Consider the following 23290-nt stretch of genomic DNA (forward strand, 5'->3'; position numbering starts at 1 on the left):
AATGGGTCTTTCATCTTGCATTAGAACAGCACCAATTCCATTTCCTGAAGCATCACATTCCACAATAAAGGTTTTTGTGAATTCCGGTGTAGCTAAGACCGGTGCTTGGCACATTGCCTCTTTAAGATGTTCAAAGGCCTTTTGTGCTTCCGGAGTCCATGAAAATGCATATTTCTTCAATAATTTCGTTAGAGGTGCTGCTATTCTCTCATAATTCTTAACAAACTTGCGATAATACCCTCTCAACCCAAGAAATCCGTGCAAATGCTTTATGGATGTGGGGATTTTCCATTCCTTAATGGCTTTAATTTTGCTAGGGTTTACCTTAACTCCTTCATGAGATACAATATGACCCAAATATTCCACCTCCTGGACTCCAAAAAAACATTTGGATCTTTTGGCATATAATTGTTTCTCCTCCAATAGTTGTAGCACCCTGTCAACATGTTCAACATGATCCTTCCAATACTTGTTGTAGATAAGTATATCATCAAAAAATACTAACACAAATTTTCTAAGGAATGGTTTGAAAATTGAATTCATCAAACCTTGAAATGTTGAAGGTGCATTGGTAAGGCCAAAAGGCATGACCAAAAATTCATAATGACCCTCATGAGTTCTAAATGCCGTTTTCAGAATGTCTTCAACCTTCATTCTGATTTGATGATATCCTGAACGAAGATCCAACTTGGTGAAGTAAATTGATCCATGCAATTCATCCAGTAATTCATCAATGACAGGAATGGGGAACTTATCTTTAATATTGAGCTTGTTGAGCTCCCTATAATCCAGACACATGCACCATGATCCATCCTTCTTGTGCACCAATACTACTGGAGCAGAGAAAGAACTTTGACTTGGTTGAATTATACCAGCCTCTAGCATTTCTACAACCATACGTTCAATTTCACTTTTTTGGACATAGGGATATCTGTACGGCCTGATGTTTGGAGCAACACTTCCTGGAATTAGATGAATAGCATGATCATGATCATGCATAGGTGGGAGACCTTCGGGAGTCTCAAACACCTTGGAATGATTGTCCAAGACATTTTGGAGATCTGGAGAAATAGATGATTCTAATGTGGAAACATCTAGCGAACATAATTGTGCAATTACACCCCTTTTCTCCTTTTTTAGAAGCTTTGTCATACCATTAGAGCTGATTATCTTTCCTAGTTCCCTAAAATACCCCTTAATTCAACTTCCTTTCATTCCGTAGAAAATTTGATGAAAAGTTCTTGAAAATTAAAAGCTATTGTACCCAAGGATTGTAGCCATTGGACTCCTAGTACAACATCAACACCTCCCATTGGAATGGAAAGCATTGGGCTCGTCAACACATATTCTCCCATGGATAGCTTGATATTATGGCACTTTCCAGAGAAATTTATTGTTCCTCCATTTGCAATCATCACTTGACACTATGGTGCTGGATATACGAAGCAATTCAATTCTTTTTCTACCCTACAATGAATAAAATTGTGGGTGCTTCCTGAATCAATAAACACTATTACCTTTTTCTTCTTGATTTGTCCTTCTATCTTGATGGGTTGAGGAGTGGTAATTCCTGCCAATGCATTACAAGATATGGTCAGATTTATTTGTTCTTCATCAAGGCTTTGTTCCTGGAGCATATCCTGTTCTTTTGACTTTTCTTGCTCCTTTTCTTCTTCCTCTTCACAATCCATGTAGAATAGTTTCTTCTCAGCACACTTATGACCTTTAGTGTATTTGCTATCACAACTATAACAAAGCCCTTTTTCTCTGTTTCTTCCAATTTTTGTGGTGTCAACCTTATAGGTTGTGGAAGACTAGGGGCAATTGCACTTCCGTCTTTATAGTTTTGAGTGGTATGCTTCCTGGTTGCCATAATTTTGCTTTCCATTTTTCTTGCTAACCTGAATGCCTTCTCTAATGAATCAGGTTCCCAAAGTCGAACATCATGTTGGATATTATCCTTTAAAGACCCCATGAACACATCAATTCTATGCTCCTCTGGAATATCTTTTACCCTTATGTTCAATTTTTGGAACTCCTCAATGTGCTCCATTATTGAACCCTTTTGTTTGAGACCTATCAATTGGCTAAAAAAAGTGTTTCTTTTTGTATCCTCATAATGTGCTATCAATTCTTCCATAAAAATTGCCCAAGTGATAAATTGTTTATGAGAGCAAAGCCATTGATACCATAAAAACTGATTTGGTTCCAAATATAAAGTTGCCATACGTACCTTTTGTGTGTTTTGCACATTATTGAGATCGAAGAACTGCTCCATCTGTAATATCCATGTGGCGGGATCCTTGCCATCAAACTTCCTCATATCGATTTTTGGAATATGGTGGGTCTTTGATCCAACATTAGAGTCTATGGAATCATGATTAACATTTCTTTTGTTCACATCATGAGTTTCCTTTACAACCTTTTCACCATTAATAAGTATTTCTTGTAGAAAATTTGTCAAATATGTCTTCAAATCTGCCATGTTTGTCTTCAAATTTGTCCTCAAATCTACCTTCAGATCATCCATCTTAGCTTACATGCCCTTTATCTTAGATTCCACGCCATTTATCTTCGCATCTGTTAGCTTTTGTGAGCGTGACATTTGTTGCACTTGTTCTTGTAATTTTGATATACTATGTAGCATTTTTTCCTCTTCTTCATGAGTCATGCTAGAGCATTCAGGTTCCTTACTAGGTGTTTGCATTTTCTTTCCTTGGGGAATCAGTTACCAATAATAATGCTTTACTATGCCCTTTGAATTCCTTCAAACCAAGCTTATGCAAAAATTAAAAAAAAAAAAAACTACACACCTTTTTTTTCTTTGTAGAAGCCTGATATTGAATCTGATATATCTCTGTAATTTTGAATCATCCAGTTCCAAAATTTTGACCTGTAGTAGCCTTCTATGTCCTCTTTCCAATGCCACTATTCTGATCCAAATTGGATTCTCCAAGAAAGAGTTATGCACAATCGCCCGCAGTGTCCTGATTATAGACTAGTTGAGTAGAGTGAACTTGTATCAAGGGCCACGTGTCACTGTTTCAACCTCTGACTCTAAAAAGTATATAAAAGAAAACTAAAGTCTGTCCTCTTTCTGTACCTTCTTATGAAATTTCAATCTGATGCTCAGAAAGAAAGTTATGATGATTTTCCCCAGGTCACCTGTTTTGAGTGTAATTCAGGAGTCTGCAAAAAGACCAACTTCCTCAGATCATATCTCCTAAAATATCGTGCGAAAAGCTATGAAATTCATACCCAAGGTTCAGCGAAATTGTTTCTAAAATGGGTTTTTTTTGCGACTTCTGAAACATCACAGGAAAAAACTTATAGCGAAAATTCCACGATGACCTGTTTGGAGCAGCGAAACCCTAGAATCCAAAGCTCTGATACCAAATGTTATGAAACCAGCTCAAGAAAAGATAGAAAAGATAGATCAACGCCTTATAATTCAGCATTTTCGAGGGGGAAACCTCCTTTACATTACATAAATGAACAATTCTTGGATTATTCAAATGACAAAACCTCCTTTCTATATATAGGAGTCTAAGGAGTCACAATATAATCCAGCCGACCTAACAATAATAATATAAAGCCACAAAAATAACAATAGAGGGATTCTATGGGCACATTAATAACAATATGGGGGCAATGGGGGCACAACAATATAAATAAGGGGTATAACTACAATAGTAATGGGGTAATAACTAGTATTATAGGGACCCAACACGATACCAAAATACCAAATATAAGAAATAATATACCTAGAACATAGAACAGTGAGAAATAACAACAAGTATTTTATTATTCATAAAGAAATGTTCACTTCCCTCTTTGAGGGGGCAACCTCCAATAGAGTAGAGCTCGATTACAAAATAAGACATGGTCCTCCTCGCAGGGAGTCTTTATCCTTTATATAGGATTGATACATGTGATACCATGGGGCAATACCATGGTTATTATTAATACCATCTATCTAATACAATGGCCCATTTGCAACTAATTGTGGTCCCGTCGTTAAATGTGAGTTAACCACTTACAATTATTAATATGGGCTTTATTGACTCTTTACTTAACTATAACTATGACTCAATCCTATTACATAAATAAGGGGGGGTTAGGGTGCGACCCTAATAGAAGCAGTATGGGGTGATCGCAGGAAACAAGGTTTCGCACCCTAAGATGGCAGTGATGTCACTTTATACCTTAACCCTTCCTTTGGACAAATCAATAAGCCTTTTAGGGCTTATCAATATACTTCCCTTAGTTTTCCTCTAGACCTGTACGAAGGCTTACGAATGTCTTTTGCGTACCCTAAATAAGTGATCCAGACACTTACGTGCATCTGTAATTACTCTTACTACTATTTTTACCCTCATTAGCTTGAGTAATGGATAAATTCAACATGCATTATTATTATCTTCACGTAAACAAATATTATTACTTGCATTTATATGATAAAGTAAAACGCATAGATTCACACATCAATACAACATTAAATCATACCAATATTCAACATAACATACTCACATGCATTCATAATAGAAGTAAAATAGCTCATACCGAGGTAATTCGAGAATAATTCACTTTATTGACCTTCAAATCTCTCTTACAGACTCTAAATACAATGCACACACAGTTGCAGTGGTCCATGCACTCAACTATAGACTTCTACCCTAGGCCTCTATGCACTCATCTATACAGCATCTTTCCTACACTAAGACTCTTCACACTTAGCTCTCACAGACCCATTATATCAATAAATTTTCAAAATAACCAAGTACTTCCTTAGACTATTCTAAGACTCTCCTTTTTATACATTACCATGGTCTGCGGACCTATGGTGGATCTCATAAAGCCGACACAAGCTATCTAAACTAAGGGCAAGAACCCTTGATGAGCCTTTACATATTCATGCTCCATGACCACAAAATGTAAAGACTTTACATTATTTATACAAAATTTGGGCCTTTAGCCCCAAAACCTAGGCTTTTAACCCAAAAATTGACCCTAAGGGACCCGTTCCCAACAATCATATTATGTTTGAAGCTAAATTATTTATTATTTTGTTATATTTAGATGATTTAATTTTAACTGATGATGATAAGTTGATCAAATATTGCAAGGAGGACCTTCCAAGAGAATCTGAATTGAAGTACATCAGACTCATGCATGATTTACTCAGTTTGGAAGTATGGAAAGGATATGGGGAACTTTTTGTATCTCAAGGCAAGTGTGCTAATCAAATAATGAAGAAGTTCTGCATGGATGGTAGAAATCCCATGGAAAATATTCTAGCAGTGAATTGGAGGAAAGAGGATGCCACTTCAGGTGAGGAAGTGGAAGCTACCATTTATCAGCAGCTTGCGAGTTCACTAGTGTATTTGGTGAACACATAACCAGATATGTGCTATTCAATCAATCAACTTAGTCAAGCTACAGTCCAGCCAACGAAACCTTATTAGAAGCCAAGAAAGCATGTGGTGGAGTATCTTAGTGGGCCCACATGGTTTTGACTATGGTATTGGCTGACAGAGGGAGTGAAGCTTCAAGGCTTCACAAATGCATATTGGGTGGAGATTCCATCAGAACAGAAGAGCACATGATGAAGATTTTTTAGTGTTGGTTCTACAACAATTTCTTGGTACAACATGAAGCAAATTTTGTGGAAGTTGCCTGAGCTCAGGTACAGTACATGGCTTCCAGTCATGTAGCATGTGAGGTGACCTGCATGAGAAATATTCTTGTTGGCTTATTTGGTCAGTTGATGGATCCTACCATGATCTATTGTGGTAATCAGAGTTATATCAAACTCTCACAAAATCTTGTATTTCATGATCGATTCAAGAATATTGATATCTGGTATCACCATCTATGAGATTATGTACAGAGCCAGATTATGTTATTGAAATACATTCCTATAGAGGAACAAGATGTAGATATTTTGAAAAGGGCCTTGTGAAGATAAAAATTTGAATTCCATAGAGGCAATATCAGGGTATCTAATAATCCGTTTCTTTTTTAGAGGGAGTGTTGAAAATGCAGCAATAAAATATCACTTTGACTTTGCTTTGGTCAAACTAGATTAAAATTAGAATTTCTATTTCAGTAGAAATATTGGAGGTAGTTAACTAAGATGACATGGAACTTATCACTTAGTTAAGTAAATTAATTTGAGTTGGGGAAGCTTGAGTTCAATTTAGTATGATTGATTGCCAATTTGTAGTAATCTATTTTAGTTAAATTGAGTTATGGTTAGTTAAGCTAGTTCAAACGCGTAGAAGAACTAGTGTAACAACTAAGCGTGGAAGTGTAACTTCAACTCACTCAGCGATAAACTAGTTAATTAACCAATCAACCCAAAATAATTGATGCATGCAAAGGATTCGACTTACCTAGTTGAGATGGAGCTTCAAATGTACTGTATTATCAGTTGTAGACTATTCTGAAGTGTACAAGTGGTGCATGCAGTCAGAGGATGAACCTAGACGTATTGCAAAATTCCAATTGATAAAATTCCTCACAAATAGGGACCTAAATAATCAAGGAAAAACACAACAAAATAGGATCTTGGAGGGCTTGAAAATTGACTAAGTGTTGGTCGGAGTGGATCTTGGAGGGCTTGAAAATTGACTAAGTGTTGGTCGGAGTGGCTCAGTGAGGCATAGGGATAGATTATATAGTTGCAAGCTATGCTCATGCTTGAGAAAACATTGTATTTCATCTCTATTCCCAATTAATGCAATACAAATAGGAAGGGGTTTGGAGAAGTTTCTTTCCCCTAGATAAATATTTTTGTATGTGTGATAAATCTTGATGCATGTTTATGATTTGTCTTCTTGATCGTGAATTGAATTCCATGGATGAGTAGAGTAGATTTCAATCTTATGTTTCTGTACACTACATGAGAAAATTCATATATACACATTAATTTCTACAATAATTTTCTCCTTTGATTGTCAAATTGTTTGTGTGATATATATTTTATTCTAAAACCAGCCCATACCATCAATGCATGCATCTACTATAACCACATCAAATTTTAGTGCATACATGCACAAACTAAAAAACTTTCAACGTTGGTTGCATTCACAGATCACTATGTACAAGGTCAATTAATTAAACCATATTTTATACTAATTGGTAAATGTTGAATCATGGATTGGCCCTTATGGGTAGGCCCAAAATTGGAAACCATAATCTTGATATCAGTGTGGATAATTGGTCCTTACCTAGCCATGATTTTTTCATTCATGGGGACTTATATCCTTAGAGATTGGAAGTGGGAGCATAAGAGGCATATAAGAAATTATGTGTGATCCATTGAGCCCGCATCATTCCTTTTCATATAAATTGAAAATAATATTAATATGAATATGAATGATCTTCTCTTTGTTTCATGAATAATATATTCTCCAATAAAGAAGGCCAACCACATGGAGGTGGAAGCTCATATGCCCCCACCTCCCCCTCACATCACTCCCAATTCCACAACAACCAATATATCTACTATAAAATATTTTAACATGAAATAGAAATAATCAAGCACAAGAACTAATAATTTTTTTTTTAAAGGTAAATGAAATATAAAAAATCAACGGAAAACATATAAACACATACCTTGTATGTTTCAAAATTTAGATATCAACAATCTTATTCATAATCCACCACAAAATATGTATCATATACTTCATTATTGATGTTGAAAGGATTGGTCATATCAACATCATCATCAATATCATAATTTTCAATCATATCATATCATTGTCTCCTACATTTGGTTCAACTTGTTTAATTTCTTCATTTACCATTGATTGTCGATATTAGCTTCATCTAGAAGATTTCCTTGAACATATACTTCATGAAATTCTTTTACGTATTCATATAACACATGAAGTAACTTCTCTTCTACATCATATTATTCCTCAATAAAATATTTTTCCACTACATTATACTTTATCAACCTTCCTCTTGTATCATATCAAACAACATATGACCAACTCCCTCTACCCATAAATTATGAGTAAAATACCTATTCAAATTGGTTTGGAAGAACATGGGAATCTCATCTTGGCTCGATATTCCTTTTATTAACCATGGTAAATCCATTAGCATACTCAATAATAGTTCTCTCAAGACCATGTTCATTATTTTGTATCATGTACCATTTGATATCCAAAAGAGCTATTTTGGACAATTTAAAGTTACACTAAAGTAAGTTTTTCAAATACATATATTATTGATTTTCAAAGAATTCTATATGTCTATGATTTCTAGAGGAAACATTAATAATATAAAATACTATATTTATCCCATTATCATATGTTTTCATCTTTCTATCCATTTTTTTATGCAAAATTTGTGGCCATTGCACCACATAACATTGTAGTGTTTCAACTGCAATATGTGAGGCACCTAAAAAATCAATTCTCAATTGAGAAACATATTTATACCTATAAATTATGGAAATCAAGAATAAAAACATGTCGTATAAATCAATATAACATTATAAAAAATTAAATAATATTGGTGGATATGCTTTCCTATTTATCTTTTAAATTAATTTCAAAATCAATTTCCCTCTCTATAAGATTGGAATCTCTTTCACATTCATCTTCTTTGACCAATGTAGCCACACCATGACATGATAAGTTACCATCATTATATTTTTTACACCATTCAACCCATACCTTCATACAATCAATATTGTTTGCAATGTATAATTGTATTGCATCTCACTCTCTTCCAGCTATATTAAAATAAAACAATAACCATATAATTTGTTACCATAGTATATGTTCATAATAATGGGGCATTTAGAAAGACTAAAAGTTAAATAAGTATAATGTACATATAAAAAATTCAAATGTGTTATAAATCTCCACCATCTGCTTATATGTCACTTTCCTCATTCTAACTTTCCCCAATAGGTGATCACCTTCAAATGTGATGACAGAGTTGGCATCCCAAATGAAATACACATTAATACTTGTAGTGAATCTAGGAATATATTGAGTAACATAAATCATGGTTTGATATACCATATATCCCTTTACCATAAAACCCTTAGGCCATGTTCTTTATCTAACCAAAGAATTCAATGATTTCAAGTGCATCTCAACCATCCACATTGACCTTGTCTATACAGATCCAAACCTTTCAAACTCCTTAACTAGGTGTATGAGGTAGTGTTCTTGTGCATCAAATATTTTTGGAGGTAGATACTTTTTCATTGCAAAAATTACACAAGGAATTTGTGTCCTCCAATACCTTATTTCTTCTTTATCAATTTATTTATATGAAAACCATCTATAATTGATGCAAGAAAATGACAAGTTTTAATAAAAAAGGTATATGCAAGTAAATTACCAGTAAAGAACATGCAGTCAAATCTAAGTTGCATGACAAATTGGAAAAATTACACTTTGAAAATAAATCACCACTTACCTCATATATTTACTAAGTTTACATATAAATCATTTTACATTGTAGTCAAAGATGTCTCAGAGAGATAGATGTAGAACATATTTCAACAAAAGAAATCAATCATTATTTATTCCTAAATTAGTAGAAAAAAACTAAAAATATATTTGACCATAATAAAAATACATACACCAAAATAATTACCTTTATCAAGGTGTGTCAATCATGAGCTTTCACCCCACCTAATTCACCTTTATTTGTTAGGATATTCTTTATGTTTGAAGAAAATATAGGGGGAAGTTTAATATTTTCAATGACCACATTTACATCCTTTATTTGTTTCTCCATCAACAACCATGGAAGGGTGCTTATATTTTGGTCTTCATCACTATTTGAATAACACTTTCCATTGCATGATTCACCTCCTTAATTTCATTACAAATCTTGACATTTTTTTCTTTGTCACCCCAAACATCTAAGATTCAGTATAATTATTCTATTAAATTCTTCCTCACATGCATTATATCAAACAAATGAACAATTTCTAGGCTATAATAGTAAGGGAGCCTAGTGAATTGTACAGGGTAAGTTTTCTTTCCTCATGGAAGTTCCTCATTGTTAATTCCATCATGACAACCTTCAAGGTGAAGCATAATTAAGGATATTGCAATAATTCTTGTGAATTAATACAATGAACAAAATACAATAAAAATATAAAACATTCCAAACATTTCATGTATGATACATAGATGAATTGTCAATCCATATATTGATGACTAATTCTATTACATAGCAATTTCCATAGATGAGGTTTCATTCTCCATGGTTGTAATATAGTCCCTTCTTTCCCATTGAAAATATAGTTTTTGGTACTTCTATACCTATGGTTATTATAGAGAAAGTTTCTATACTCACAAAACACATCCTTTCCTAAACTTCTAGGATGATAATATTTCATCTTAGGACCACAAATTACACATGCAATTTTACCATTTGTTTGAATACCTATAAGAGATGGATTAATTTGTATACCAATTATTTGAAGTATGTACAATGAAGGGATTGTTGAAAAAAATTCATGTCATGAAATTCATAAAATTAAACAGTATTAAAGTGTAGTGTAATGCTATAACACTCCATATAAATGTGTTAGTCTTTGGCCATCATGAATTTTCCATACAAGCATTGCATGGAATTGAAATTCCCTTTTCACACCTATTGGTCTAGAGATATCATGCATACATATGCCATTCTATAACACTATTAACTCATTTATTAGAGGATTTATATATACATTCATATTTTTGACTTGATACTTACCTAAATGATTGATAATACAATACATAATTACTACATATATGGGTAAATAAAAAAATATCAAATATCAAACATCAAAGACATTTATGAAACAAGAAAAATGAGATGTTACATTGTTGAAAGAAATTATTCTAAACAAATACGTGGAACAACCATTTCAAACATTATGTGCTCCCTTTATATTGACATATGCAGAGGAATGTTATTGTTGATAACAAAAACATGCCACAATGAGTAAGTATATATGATCTCTACAAATGGATTGACACCATCAGCTTCGAGTGAAAGCCTATTCTTATGAGATTCACCTTTAAAATGTGGTCCTATTTCCTTTATATTATTAAACAAATATCCATCTATAGACATTCAAAGAACACCATGTTTACCTTTTTTTCTTTCCATGGTAATCCATAAACTGTGCCATGCTTTTAGACCTGAATAATCATTGCAAAGGTGGAATTATGAGAATGTAAGAAGAACCTTGTGAGGGACATTTTTTGTTTATTAATTTGTTCAATATCTACCAATTTGACATTTCAGGAATTCTTAGTTGAACACTTTTTCTCCATAATAAATAATCTAATCATTAGAACATCCATGAATATCTTAATACTAGATTCTAATATATTTCATCATGGCATGTAAATATCACTATGTGTGAGGTAAAACATTTGATGATGGTAACAAAAATTCACCTAAAAATATACAACATAATTAAAAAATAAGTACTACTTAACGTAAATAAAATTAATAATACATATTATATTGAAATTTTACAGATCATCATCTTGTACAAAATGTTACAAAATATATTACATACCTTACAAGTTGCATGACACAAGTTTCTAGAAAACCATTCATATGCTTTAAGTTCACCAACAACAATATAGTAGAGAGAAGACATACTTTATAGCCTTCATAAAGAGGTTGTGTTTCCTTTTAAGGTATAAATATGTTATGAAACTAGCTCAAGAAAAGATAGAAAAGATAGATCAATCTCCTTATAATTTAGCCTCTTCGAGGGGGCAACCTCCTTTACATTACATGAATGAACAATTCCTAGATGATTCAAATGACAAAACCTCCTTTCTATATATACAAATCTAAGGAGCCAGAATATAACCCAGCCGACCTAACAATAATAATATAAATCCACAAAAATAGCAATAAAGGGATTCTATGGGTCACAGTAATAACAATATGGGCGCTCCCGGATGCGGGTGTCTCACACGCGTAGCAGCCCAGTGGCTCGTCACATGGGCATGTGTCAACCTGGACGAGCCACGCAGTACCCGGAAGATGGTTTCATAAGGGTGTTGGTGGTTGATCCTGTGCGAGAGTTAATACTAGTCCTTTCAGTCTTAATTGTTCTCCTACGAATTGGTATAATGGCGCTACAAAGGCCTGAAACCTCTGTCACATTCCTGCATTCTTGCATAGCGTATAAGCACTCGGCGGCAGCATTGGAACATCCTCTGGTTCTGTGGGGGATAGTGCAGGGACATTCCTGCTCTTTGGTTAACCTGGCGATGCAGCGCGAGCGTCTGAGAATGAGCAGTCGTCGAGGAAGCTCAAGGGGTCGTGCTTTGGCTTAGAGGTCTACAATTTCTCCCTCTTCCTCAGTTGAGGTAACTTCCGACCATCACCGCTCCCGGGGTTGAGCAGTAGGCCGTGGCAGGGCACCTGGGTATGGAGAAATCATGGAATGCGGACACACAGCACATCCCACTGTCAGGTATAGAATACCCTGCTCTCTGGTAAATTCCACATTCATCGTTTCGGTTTCTGTTGAGCATTGTGGTAATTCCAGAGGTCAATAGGAAGCACCGCAGGGAAACCCTCCTCTGGTTCATGGGATTGTACCCACAATTGATATGCAGGTGCGTATTGTTGATCTGTTATGCCCTATCAAGGAAAGCTTTTCCCCAGACTCTCAGGCTACCCTTGCGGGCCGCAACGAACCGGCTCAGAGGATCCAGCTCTCCGACTCGGATGTCCCCAAGCACTTCAGGGGCAAGGTGGAGGACGAACCGTATACCACCAACGATGAATAATTTGACCTACAGTTCGCTCTTAGTCGTCAGGAAGGGAAATTGTTTCTTTTTTTTCACTCATTTTTATCTTGTCTGTGTTCGGATTCAGTCCAGATCTCAGAATCTATGTGTTGGCTATCCATATGTTCTATGTGTCAGCCATAAGCAATGTCATGTGTCGTAATGTTAGTTTGTCATCGCATCCAATTTTTGTACCTGTTTAATTTCGGATATGTCTAAACTTGGGAAAACTGTCAATCTCTCAGCAGGAATTACAGGGCTAAGGCCCTGTTGTAATACTGATGTAATTTTTTACTTTTTGTAATATAATAGAATAGCCTGATTCAGAAAAAAAAAAAATAGCAATATGGGGGCAATAGGGGCACAACAATATTAATAAGGGGTATAACTACAATAGTAATGGGGTAATCACTAGTATTATAGGGACCCAACAAAATATATAAAAAAGAATGATTTAGTTGGTCGTCATGATCATAAATTCAAACATTATTATATTTCTTACATATCAATATATTTGTCCCCTGTTTTTCAACCGTGTTATTAGCATCATCATCTTCCTACATAGGATAATTAACTTAATCTTCAATATTCTCTCCATGTTCTTGAAGAGGTGCTTGTAGAATGGCCACATCATCCTAATCCATGGCCAGTGCCCTCGGGCACTATTTCTTTATAATTATAAATAGTCTAGCAATATTAGTGTACATAACAATTTAAAACAATGCAAATGTTTAAAAATATGACATAGGAAAACAAAGGTAACAAAGACAACAAAAAACAACTTAGTTAAGAGTGAGAAAGAAGAAAAATGGTCAATGATGAAGCTTATGCAATTTATCAATATGTTTGTGAATCTATTTAAAAAATATAGGAAAAATGTTAGGTTTCTTGACATGTAAAAAGAGAGACATTTTGTGAGATATATACTCACAACTAGGAAAAAAAACTTATTTTTATTTCTCCTTCATAATTGTTCCATATTTTTTCTTTATTTCACTGAGAGGCCACAAGTCTGGTGCGTATGGAAAATTTCCCTAGACCAAGTAATTGGAGGACACGATTGAATTCGTAAGGGGTTCAAAGATAGGGGATTAGGCGGTAATCAATTAGTGTTTATGAAGTTATTGGTCATCCAATCATCAGGTGTACTTAGGAGTTAGTATTTTAGATGGATAAATTATCTTAGCTAAAAGTAAGAAATAAAAAATAAAAATCAATGATGAAGTTTGTGCAATTTATCAAGATGTTTACAAAATATGTTGGAAAATTTTAGGATTTTTTTCTTTTCTTGACATGTATAAATCGAGACACTTTGTGAGATATATAGTGGAAACTAGTAAAAATAACATATTATTGTTCTTCCTTCATCATTATGTCATATCCTTCCTTGATTTCACTTGGTGACCATCTGGGATATTAAGTCAATGGAAACTTTCCCTCTAATCCCTATCCATTAACACACACATAACCTATAAACCATTAATTGTCCAAAATCATATATATATAAATATATATATATATATATATATATATATATATATATATATATATATATATATATATATATATATATATATATATCGTTCTCCAGCTTCTCATGGAAGGGAGCTACAACCCGCTTTGATCTTCTACTAGCTGATGTACTAGTATGTAGGTGTTGACCTACAGAAGGCTACTACCTTCTCCTTTCTTCCACGGACCACGTTTCATATATTTTCAGACTAGATCCTTTAATAAAATCAATCAAACATCAAATATATCTGCATCAAACAATCTCCTTTGCCCCAACCAAAAACTGAATCAAACAATCACTTCTTCAAATGTTGTAACCAGAATACAGTAATAGTAACCCGAAAACAATCCTGAACCCAGAACACTGTAGCAATAAATAGAAGTAGCTAAAACATATTTTATGAGATGTACACTACTTCAATATATAGAACCTATGTGCATACGTTGTTATATTAAGGCAAACATGCATATACATCATTTTGAATTACCAAACCAGTGTGTATACGTGCCTTTGCTATGATGAACCTATGTAAAGATCTATTAAAGATAATTTAAGCTTTTCAATTATTCAAATATTAGTTATACCTAGATTATTAGATTTATAGATCAAGTCATGCACCAAATATAACATATCAAAATCAAACAAAGATACTTCTCTTCAAACCTTAAGATCTTGAGCCATCAATAGAAATTATCCTTCTTCTAGCGCTTAGGTTCCTCCTTTATTCAGATTCAGCTATGCACCATAACCTAATGACAATTATTCTAGATCTTTCTCTTCATCAGATATTCAATCCTTGAGTGTCCTTTCCTAATGATCTCCTTCCGCTTTTATAGTCTTAGGCCTTGCTCAATACCATGGTTCAAAACCACTTAGCACCAATACATGGGTTCATATGAGATACCATGGTCCAAAACCATAGGTCCAAATACCAAGGATCAAAGCCAAATTATCCAAACTATACGCAATTTTCTGTGCATGAAAGTGCATGTATATGCATATGCATCTTTGGTCTGTGAATCTGTGTGTATACATGGCTTGGTCAACAGGAACCTGCGTATACCTCCTTTTCATTTATTTTGAGATCATGTCAGCCCAAACAATCATCTGAATGATTTACCGAGTGAGTTGCCATCAAGGACAATACCTGTGCCATAGTGCCATGCCTATTTCATAATGCTAACAATCTCCCTTTGGACTTGATGGCAACCCCAAGTCACTCTCCCCCTTTGTCATCAAGGGTAAAGGGTTATGCTCCCTTTGAGTACATGCTGAAATCTCTACTCTGTTATGTTGTCGATATTGCCCCTGACTGTAGGCAAGGTCTGCAAAAGGATTTTCTAATAACAAGATTACTCTATACATGATAAATGACCTTCCTATCATTGAAGACTCATACATACATCCATCTCCCAACCAAGTGTGGATACATCAAAAGTTTATACATGATAACACGAGAACCGTACATCATCCATCCCAGGCATAGTGGGGAGACAAAATGGGACGCTACATGATCTTGATAATAAAAGATATATATGACATAGAGATAAAATATCTAAGACAAGACTATGATAGTCATCAACAACTATCATCAGCAGCATCTGTTAGTCACTATCCAGACCAGAAACCATGATCTCCCTTTGCACTCGTTCCACCTAAATCAAAATAACTATGAAATTGTACAAATATCTTCGAGGGTAATCCCAATAATGATAATGCATTATATTATGCCCTCGAACCTGTGCCAGATGATCACTGATATATCATAATCTTTTCATCCTGAGTCTAGCCCATTAATTTCCTTCAAACCAACATATACATGACTGTATCCATAGGAGCAGGTGTATGTACATGGATGCTCTTCATGAAACTTGCGTACACCCACTTTTCTCTAAAATAGATACGTGTGAACAACAAGATGGTGCATAAACTACTCCCAGCTTCTGTCTAAGGTATTCAAATGTCTCCTTGGGCAGTGGTTTGGTGAATATATCAGCAACATGTTCCTTTAAGGGAATGTACTCCAATTTGACCTTTTGTTCAAGCACTTGTTCCTGGATAAAATGATATTTGATATGTGCTTGGTATTTGAATGCATGACTGGATTCTTTGAAATACTGATTGAACTTATATTATCACATAAAATGGATATGGGTGGAGTACAAGTGATTTGAATGTCTTGCAATGTTTGCATCATCCAAAGGAGTTGTGTGTAGAAGATGAAGTAACCTGATATTCTACTTTAGTTGTAGATAATACAATTGAACTTTGTTTCTTGCTGAACCAAGATACTAATCTGGACCCCAGAAAGAATGCACCACCAATAGTGCTTTTTCTGTCACCCACACTTCCTACCCAATCTGCATCTGTATATGCATGAAATGTGATATCTATATCTCTAGGACACCATAAGCCATAATTTTGTGTTCCTTGAAGATATTTGAAGATCCTTTTAACTGCCTAAAGGTGTGCTTCTTTTGTATTAGCCTGGAATTTTCCAGCTATTCCCACTACATGGATGATGTTTCTTCAGGTTCCTGTTAGATAGAGAAGTCTATCAATCGTCGATTTATAGGTTGGTTGATGTACTACTACTGATCCATCATTTGTGCTGAGGCTGCATCCTGTTACCATAGGGGTACATACTGGTTTCGAATCTTCCACACCATATTTCTTCAAGGTCTACGTGAGGTACTTGGTTTGTGATAGAAATATACCATCTTTGTTTTGTTGGACTTCTAAACCAAGAAAATATGTGAGCTCACCCAACAGGGACATTTCAAATTCTTTCTGCATTACCAAAGAAATTTTTTGACTCATGGCTTCTTCACTGCTACCAAAGATGATATCATCAACATAAACAACAAGTATTAGCAATTTATCATTGTCAACTTTTATATATAGATTGTTATCTGCTAATCCTTTTGAAAAACCTTTTTGATGGAGGTATTTGTCCAAACGATAATACCAAGCCCTTGGAACTTATTTAAGACCATAGAGATCCTTTCTGAGTCTGCATACAAGTTTTGGATTATTACCAAGGATAAATCCATCTGGTTTCTCAATATACACTTCTTCTTGTAAGTCTCCATTTAGAAAGGTAGATTTCACATCCATTTGATATACTTTGAACTTTTGAAAGCTAGAAAGAGCATGGAACATTCTTATGGCTTCAATTCTCACAACCGGTGCAAAAGTTTCTTCAAAGTCTATACCTTCTTGTTGAGCATACCCTTTACAAACAAGTGTGCCCTTGTTTCTAATAACATCTTGATTTTCATTCAGCTTGCTTTTGAATATCCATTTGGTCCGTATGACATTCTTATCAATTGGTCTAGGAACAAATTCCCAATTGTTATTCTTTCCAATCTGCTCAAGTTCTTCATTCATGGCCTTGATACAACATTCATCTTTGCATGCTTCACTTACATTTCATGCTTCAAGAGGGGAGAGAAATTCTACATATCCTAAAGCTTCTGTAATATTTCTTCTTGTTTGTACGCCTACCTCTTTCTGACCCAAAATTTGAGTCTCTGGATGGCTTTTCTGGACATACCTAGATGGAGCTTTTTCTTCTACCCTTATCTATTCTTCTGGTCCCTCATATGTTTCTTCTTCAGCATTAGTATGATCTGATGTTGAAGGATATTCCTCATCATCTTCAAAATCTTGGATTTTTATCTACTTTGGACTATTGCCTGCTTCATAAACCACCACATCAATACTTTTGACAAATTTTCCAAGTCTTTTATTGTAACACTTATATCCTTTACTTCGGGAAGAGTGACCAAGGAGAATGCCTTAATCTACTCTAGGTTCAAATTTTCCAAGCTTTTCATCAGTCCTTTTGATGTAACATTTTCTTCCAAAAACTTTGAAGTATTTAATAGTAGGAGTCTTACCATACCAAAGTTCATGAGGAGTTTGAGTTCTATTTACCTGGATGTTTGTTTTGTTGAGAATAGTAACGGTAGCAAATGAAACTTCACCCCAGAAGGTTGTGAGAGTTCCATACTCATCAAGCATAGCACGAGCCATTTGTTGAACCATTTTGTTCATCCTTTCCACCACTCCATTTTGTTGAGGTGTCCTTGTAGTAGATAATTCCCTTCTTATTTCATTTTCTTCACAAAAGTCGAAAAATTCATTCGAGGTAAATTCCCCTCCCCAATCAGACCTGAGGCATTGGATTTTGCGATCTGATTCATTTTCAACCAAAGCTTTGAAAGCTTTGAATTTTTCGAAAGCTTCATCTTTACGCTTTAGAAGTCCTATACAACACATCCTGGAAAAGTTGTCAATGAACAATATAAATTACTCTTCTCCGCGAGTTGATTTTTTCCGTGATGGACCACATAAATCAGTATCAACAAGTTCAAGTGGCTTACTAGATGATCCTTCCTTGAGTATGTATAGATTATTTGGAGTTCTTATGGCTTTGATCACTGTTTCTCCTATATCAAGCTCACGAACAATACGTCCATTTGATCGAAATATTACCTCATTTCGATCACTTTGATCACACATTTGGCTAACACTTAATAGATTATGCTTTAAGCCATCAACATACATAACATTTCTAGCTTTGACTTTTTCTTTCAAAAGAATAGAACCTTTACCTTATATGAGTGCAGGGGTGTCATTTCCAAATGATACCTTCCTTTCCTTTTCTAAGTCACTATATGACTGAAGCTTTTCTTTATCACCTGTCATATGTTTCGAGCATCCACTATCGATGTACCACTGGTTTTCCTATCCTTTCACATATAAGGCTATACCACATCTTTCTGGTTGTTGTTCTTTCTTTCTCCATGTTTTGGGACTCAATAAAGCTTGCTCCTTCTGAAATGTTTGCCAAAACTTACTCTTGCATTCAGAATCTTCACGACCAAAGTTCTTACAAATAGCTAATTCTATTTCATTTTCAAGAGTAGAAAAGTTATTGTAGGTCCTCTTCATGATCCCAGTAACACTCCTATGATTTAGTGCTTCTTGAGTCATGATGATATTGTAGGAAACACATTATGCAGCTTTGTGTCCAACATTATGACATGAAAAACATTGGCCATTAAAGAAATTCCTGCGATTCTCAAATCTACTAACCACGTGATTCATTCTTGAGGCAAATTGAGAATGATTTACCTACGGTTAGTTGTACCTTCTATTCATCCTTGAAGTAGATTGACCCCGATTTACTTGGTGATCTTTGTTCATCCTTAAAGTAGATTGACCCTGATTTACCTGGTGATCTACTTTATGCCTTTGCTGACGATTGTCAACCTATTCACTTTTCCTTGCTACATCAAGATAACTTTTGGAGGTGGATGGCTTCTGTGCTTGAGATGCTTCTTCAGTATATCCAAGACCTATCTTGATTAGAGTAGAATGGTGTACATTGATAATCTCATCCAAAGTTTCAGATCCTTTAGCAAATCTAAGGTTAAGAGCTTTTGTTTTCTCAATATCTCTTCCAAGTCCCACAATTTCACATTCTAGCTTTTCATTGTGTTTTTCCCTTTCAGCAAGTTGGAATTTCAGATTATCTATGATCATACTCTTTTCTTCTAAACACATTTTAAGTTTAGAAATTTCTTCATAGATATCATCTTCATCTATAGCATCCAAGAAATCATCATCTTCAAAAGCCATCAAAAGTCTATAATCATTACCATGTTCATCTTCATCACTATTTGAAACTCCATCATTGTCTTCATGTGTATAATAACTCTTCTTAATTACGTACTTTTTTCTGTTCCATTTAACTAGTTCCTTACCTTTATCAATCTTATCTTTATGAGGACATTTGGCTACATAGTGATTGACTCTTCCACAAGCAAAGCATTTGAATGGTAGCTTACCTCTGAATCTTCTAGAACCCATTGAAAGTTCTTGACAAAGTATGATTCTTGCTGTCCTTTTGACGTATGCCCTGACTCATTGTATTCTCCTATTCCTAAAGCTTTGAATGTTGCTTTTCTCATGCCTGATGATCCCCCTTTTCTCATTTAGAAAGCAGTTATGATTTCGTGCAACTGTGACATAGTAATACTCTGAAGATGTTTCTTTTCTTCTATGGCAGAAAATTTTGATTCAAACTTAGAAGACAAAGATCTTAGAACCTTTTCAAGTAAAGTAGCTTCTTTTATCTCTTCACCGATGTTTTTCATGCGATTAACAATCTCATCTATACATAAGAAAAAATTAGCCACACTTTCATCATTTTGCATTCTGATAGTTTCATATTGAATTCTGAGAGATTGTAGTTTTATGGGTTTTACCTGATCGTCTCCTTCATAACTTAGAATGATCTTGTCCCATATATTTTTGGCGGTTTCGAGCTACATAACCTTGATGAATTCTGATTGAGACAAAGTCTCCAATAGAGTATTGGCAGCCTTTGAATTTGTTTCATACTACTTTTTACCATCCATATCTGTAGGAGATGCTGATGGAAACGTGTATCCTCCTTCCATGATATCCCAAACTTTTGTACCAAGATATTGAAGATAGGCTATGGTTCTTACCTTCCAATAGACAAAGTTTCTCCCATCAAAGATTGGTGGCTTCATGGATGCCTCTTTTTCATAGTTGCTCATGATGATAGATCTTCCTTCAAGTGATCAAGCTTCTTCTGAAGGACCTGCTCTCATACCAATTGTTGGAAATAATACTGAGAGGGGGGGTGAATCAGTATTTTCAATTCAATAATTTTCCATTTCCATAAAAAAATTAATATACGCTACTTCTTTTAATTAAACCTGTGTATATACGCAACCACGTTTAGATAAAATAACATATATCTTGCAGACTTTTGATTTAGTTAGCTAATCTTAATCTGTGTACCATAACCATAAAACAATAATCAAGTGCAGTAAACAGTACAAGTAATCACACACATGAGCACAAGATATAATGTGGAAACCCAATGTGGGTGAAAACCACCTGCTACAATTCGTCTCTATCTTCTTTTAGTAAGAAACTTCTTTTTATAATATTTCTGTATTGGTACAGTCTTATACTAGTACACATGCTTCTACCTGCAGAAGGCTACAACCTTCTCTCGTTCTCCGGCTTCTCTTCGAAGCGAGCTACAACCCCCTTAGTTCTTGTACTAGCTGATGTGCTAGTACGTAGGTGCTGACCTATAGAAGGCTACTACCTTCTCTTTTCTTACAGGGACCACATTTCATAAATTTTCAGACTGGATCCATTAATAACATTAATCAAACATCAAATATATCTGCATCAAATAATCTCCTTTGCCCCAACCAAAAACTGAATCAAACAATCACTTCTCTGAATTCTATAACTAGAATAGAGTAACAGTAAGCAGAAACCAATCCTAAACCGAGAACATTGTGGCAACAAATAGAAGTAGCTAAAACATATTTTATGAGATGTACACTACTTCAATATATAGAACCTACGTGCATTCACTGTTATATTAAGGGAAACATGCATATACGTCATTTTGAATTACCGAACCACCGTGTATACGTGCCTTTGCTATGATGAACCTCTGTACAGATCTATTAAAGACAATTTAAACTTTTCAATTATTCAAACATGACTTATACCCAAATTATCATATTTATAGATGAAGTCATGCACCAAATATAACAGATCAAAATCACACAAAGATACTTCTCTTCAAGCCTTAAGATCTTGACCCATCAATAGAACTTATCCTTCTTCTAGCGCTCAGGTTCCTCCTTGATTCAGATCCAACTATGCAACATAACCCAATGACCAGTATTTTAGATCTTTCTCTTAATTAGGTATTCAATCCTTGAGAGTCCTTACCTAATTATCTCCTTCCCCTTTTATAGTCTTAGGCCTTGCTCAATACCATGGATCAAAACCAATTAGCACCAATACTTGGGTTGAAATACCTAGGTTCAGATGGGATACCATGGTCCAAAACTATAGGTCCAAATATTAAGGACCAAAGCCAAGTTTTCCAGACTGTATATGCTTTTTTGTGCATGAAAGTGCATGTATACGTGTACGCATCTTTAGTCTGTGAATTTGCGTGTATACATAGCTTGGTCAACGGGAACCTGTATATACCTCCTTTTCTGTTATTTTGAGATCTTGTGAGCCTGAACTATCATCCGAGTGATTTGCTGACTGAGTTGCCATCAAGGACAAGACCTGTGCCATAGTGCCAAGCTTGTGTCATAATGCTAACACAAAAACCCTAGCCTTTGCATGTGAGAGAAATGACAGTGTCATCACATTCCTTTCTCCTTCTCTTGGGTATATTCTTTCTCGTATGGAATTCTACTTCAAAAATAGTCCTACTTAATGCCCTATCTTCACTTCTATAATTCAGATTTACTACTGCAATATTTGCCCTAATTTATTCACACGTGTGGAGAGTATTAGCTGAGGAACAACCACATAAACTTTACTTTATCTTCCTCATTTCTCCTCTTCTTCTCTGCACTCATTTTCTTTCTTATGATCAAACTTGAGTGAGTGAAATGTGTTGTCAAAGTGAGGTCAAGATATCCTTTATATAGGCTTCTCATTGGTTTGAATTACTCCTTTTAGGTTGACTTGGTCATGATTGTTGACCAACTTGGATATTTCATCATGACTTGCTCTTGGAGGGTTTTTTACTCGGCAATCGCTTGAATAAATTATTTTCACAATATGTAACATTCCCAATTGAATTTTTCATACTTGTCGATGAATCATCGACCCTAGAAGCTCGCAATGGCAGCTTGACCTATAAAATAAATTCCTCTTGATGATGGAACCCATGTCTCAAGAAAACAATAACTAAATTAGTTTTATCATTACATTAAATACATAAAATCATGATTACATATGTCATTGTGAATATTGAACTGAATTACATATTTCACCACTCCCTATTAACTACGGAGGTATTCATAATTCATAAAAGGTACTTGGACATTCTAAATCTAGATAATTCTCATAAGAAGAGTTGGATTGGCAACTCATCTATTTATCA

At 34.8% G+C, this 23290-nt stretch overlaps 1 protein-coding gene across 1 annotated transcript in view; it reads left to right on the forward strand.

The window, feature by feature from the left end:
* The first annotated feature begins 12614 nt into the window (after positions 1–12614).
* The window catches only part of LOC149224660 (protein neprosin-like), a 30615-nt gene continuing 19939 nt past the window's right edge, over positions 12615–23290 (forward strand). The window contains exons 1-2 of the mRNA XM_089388245.1: positions 12615–12772; positions 12883–12958. Coding sequence (XP_089244371.1) covers positions 12615–12772; positions 12883–12958 — 234 coding nt within the window. The remainder of the gene's footprint in view (positions 12773–12882; positions 12959–23290) is intronic.

This window comes from Pinus tabuliformis, chromosome Q (genome assembly GCF_031772625.1).
Source record: "Pinus tabuliformis cultivar Carrire ecotype Pingquan chromosome Q, CPIR1, whole genome shotgun sequence".
Classification (NCBI taxonomy): Eukaryota; Viridiplantae; Streptophyta; class Pinopsida; order Pinales; family Pinaceae; genus Pinus; species Pinus tabuliformis.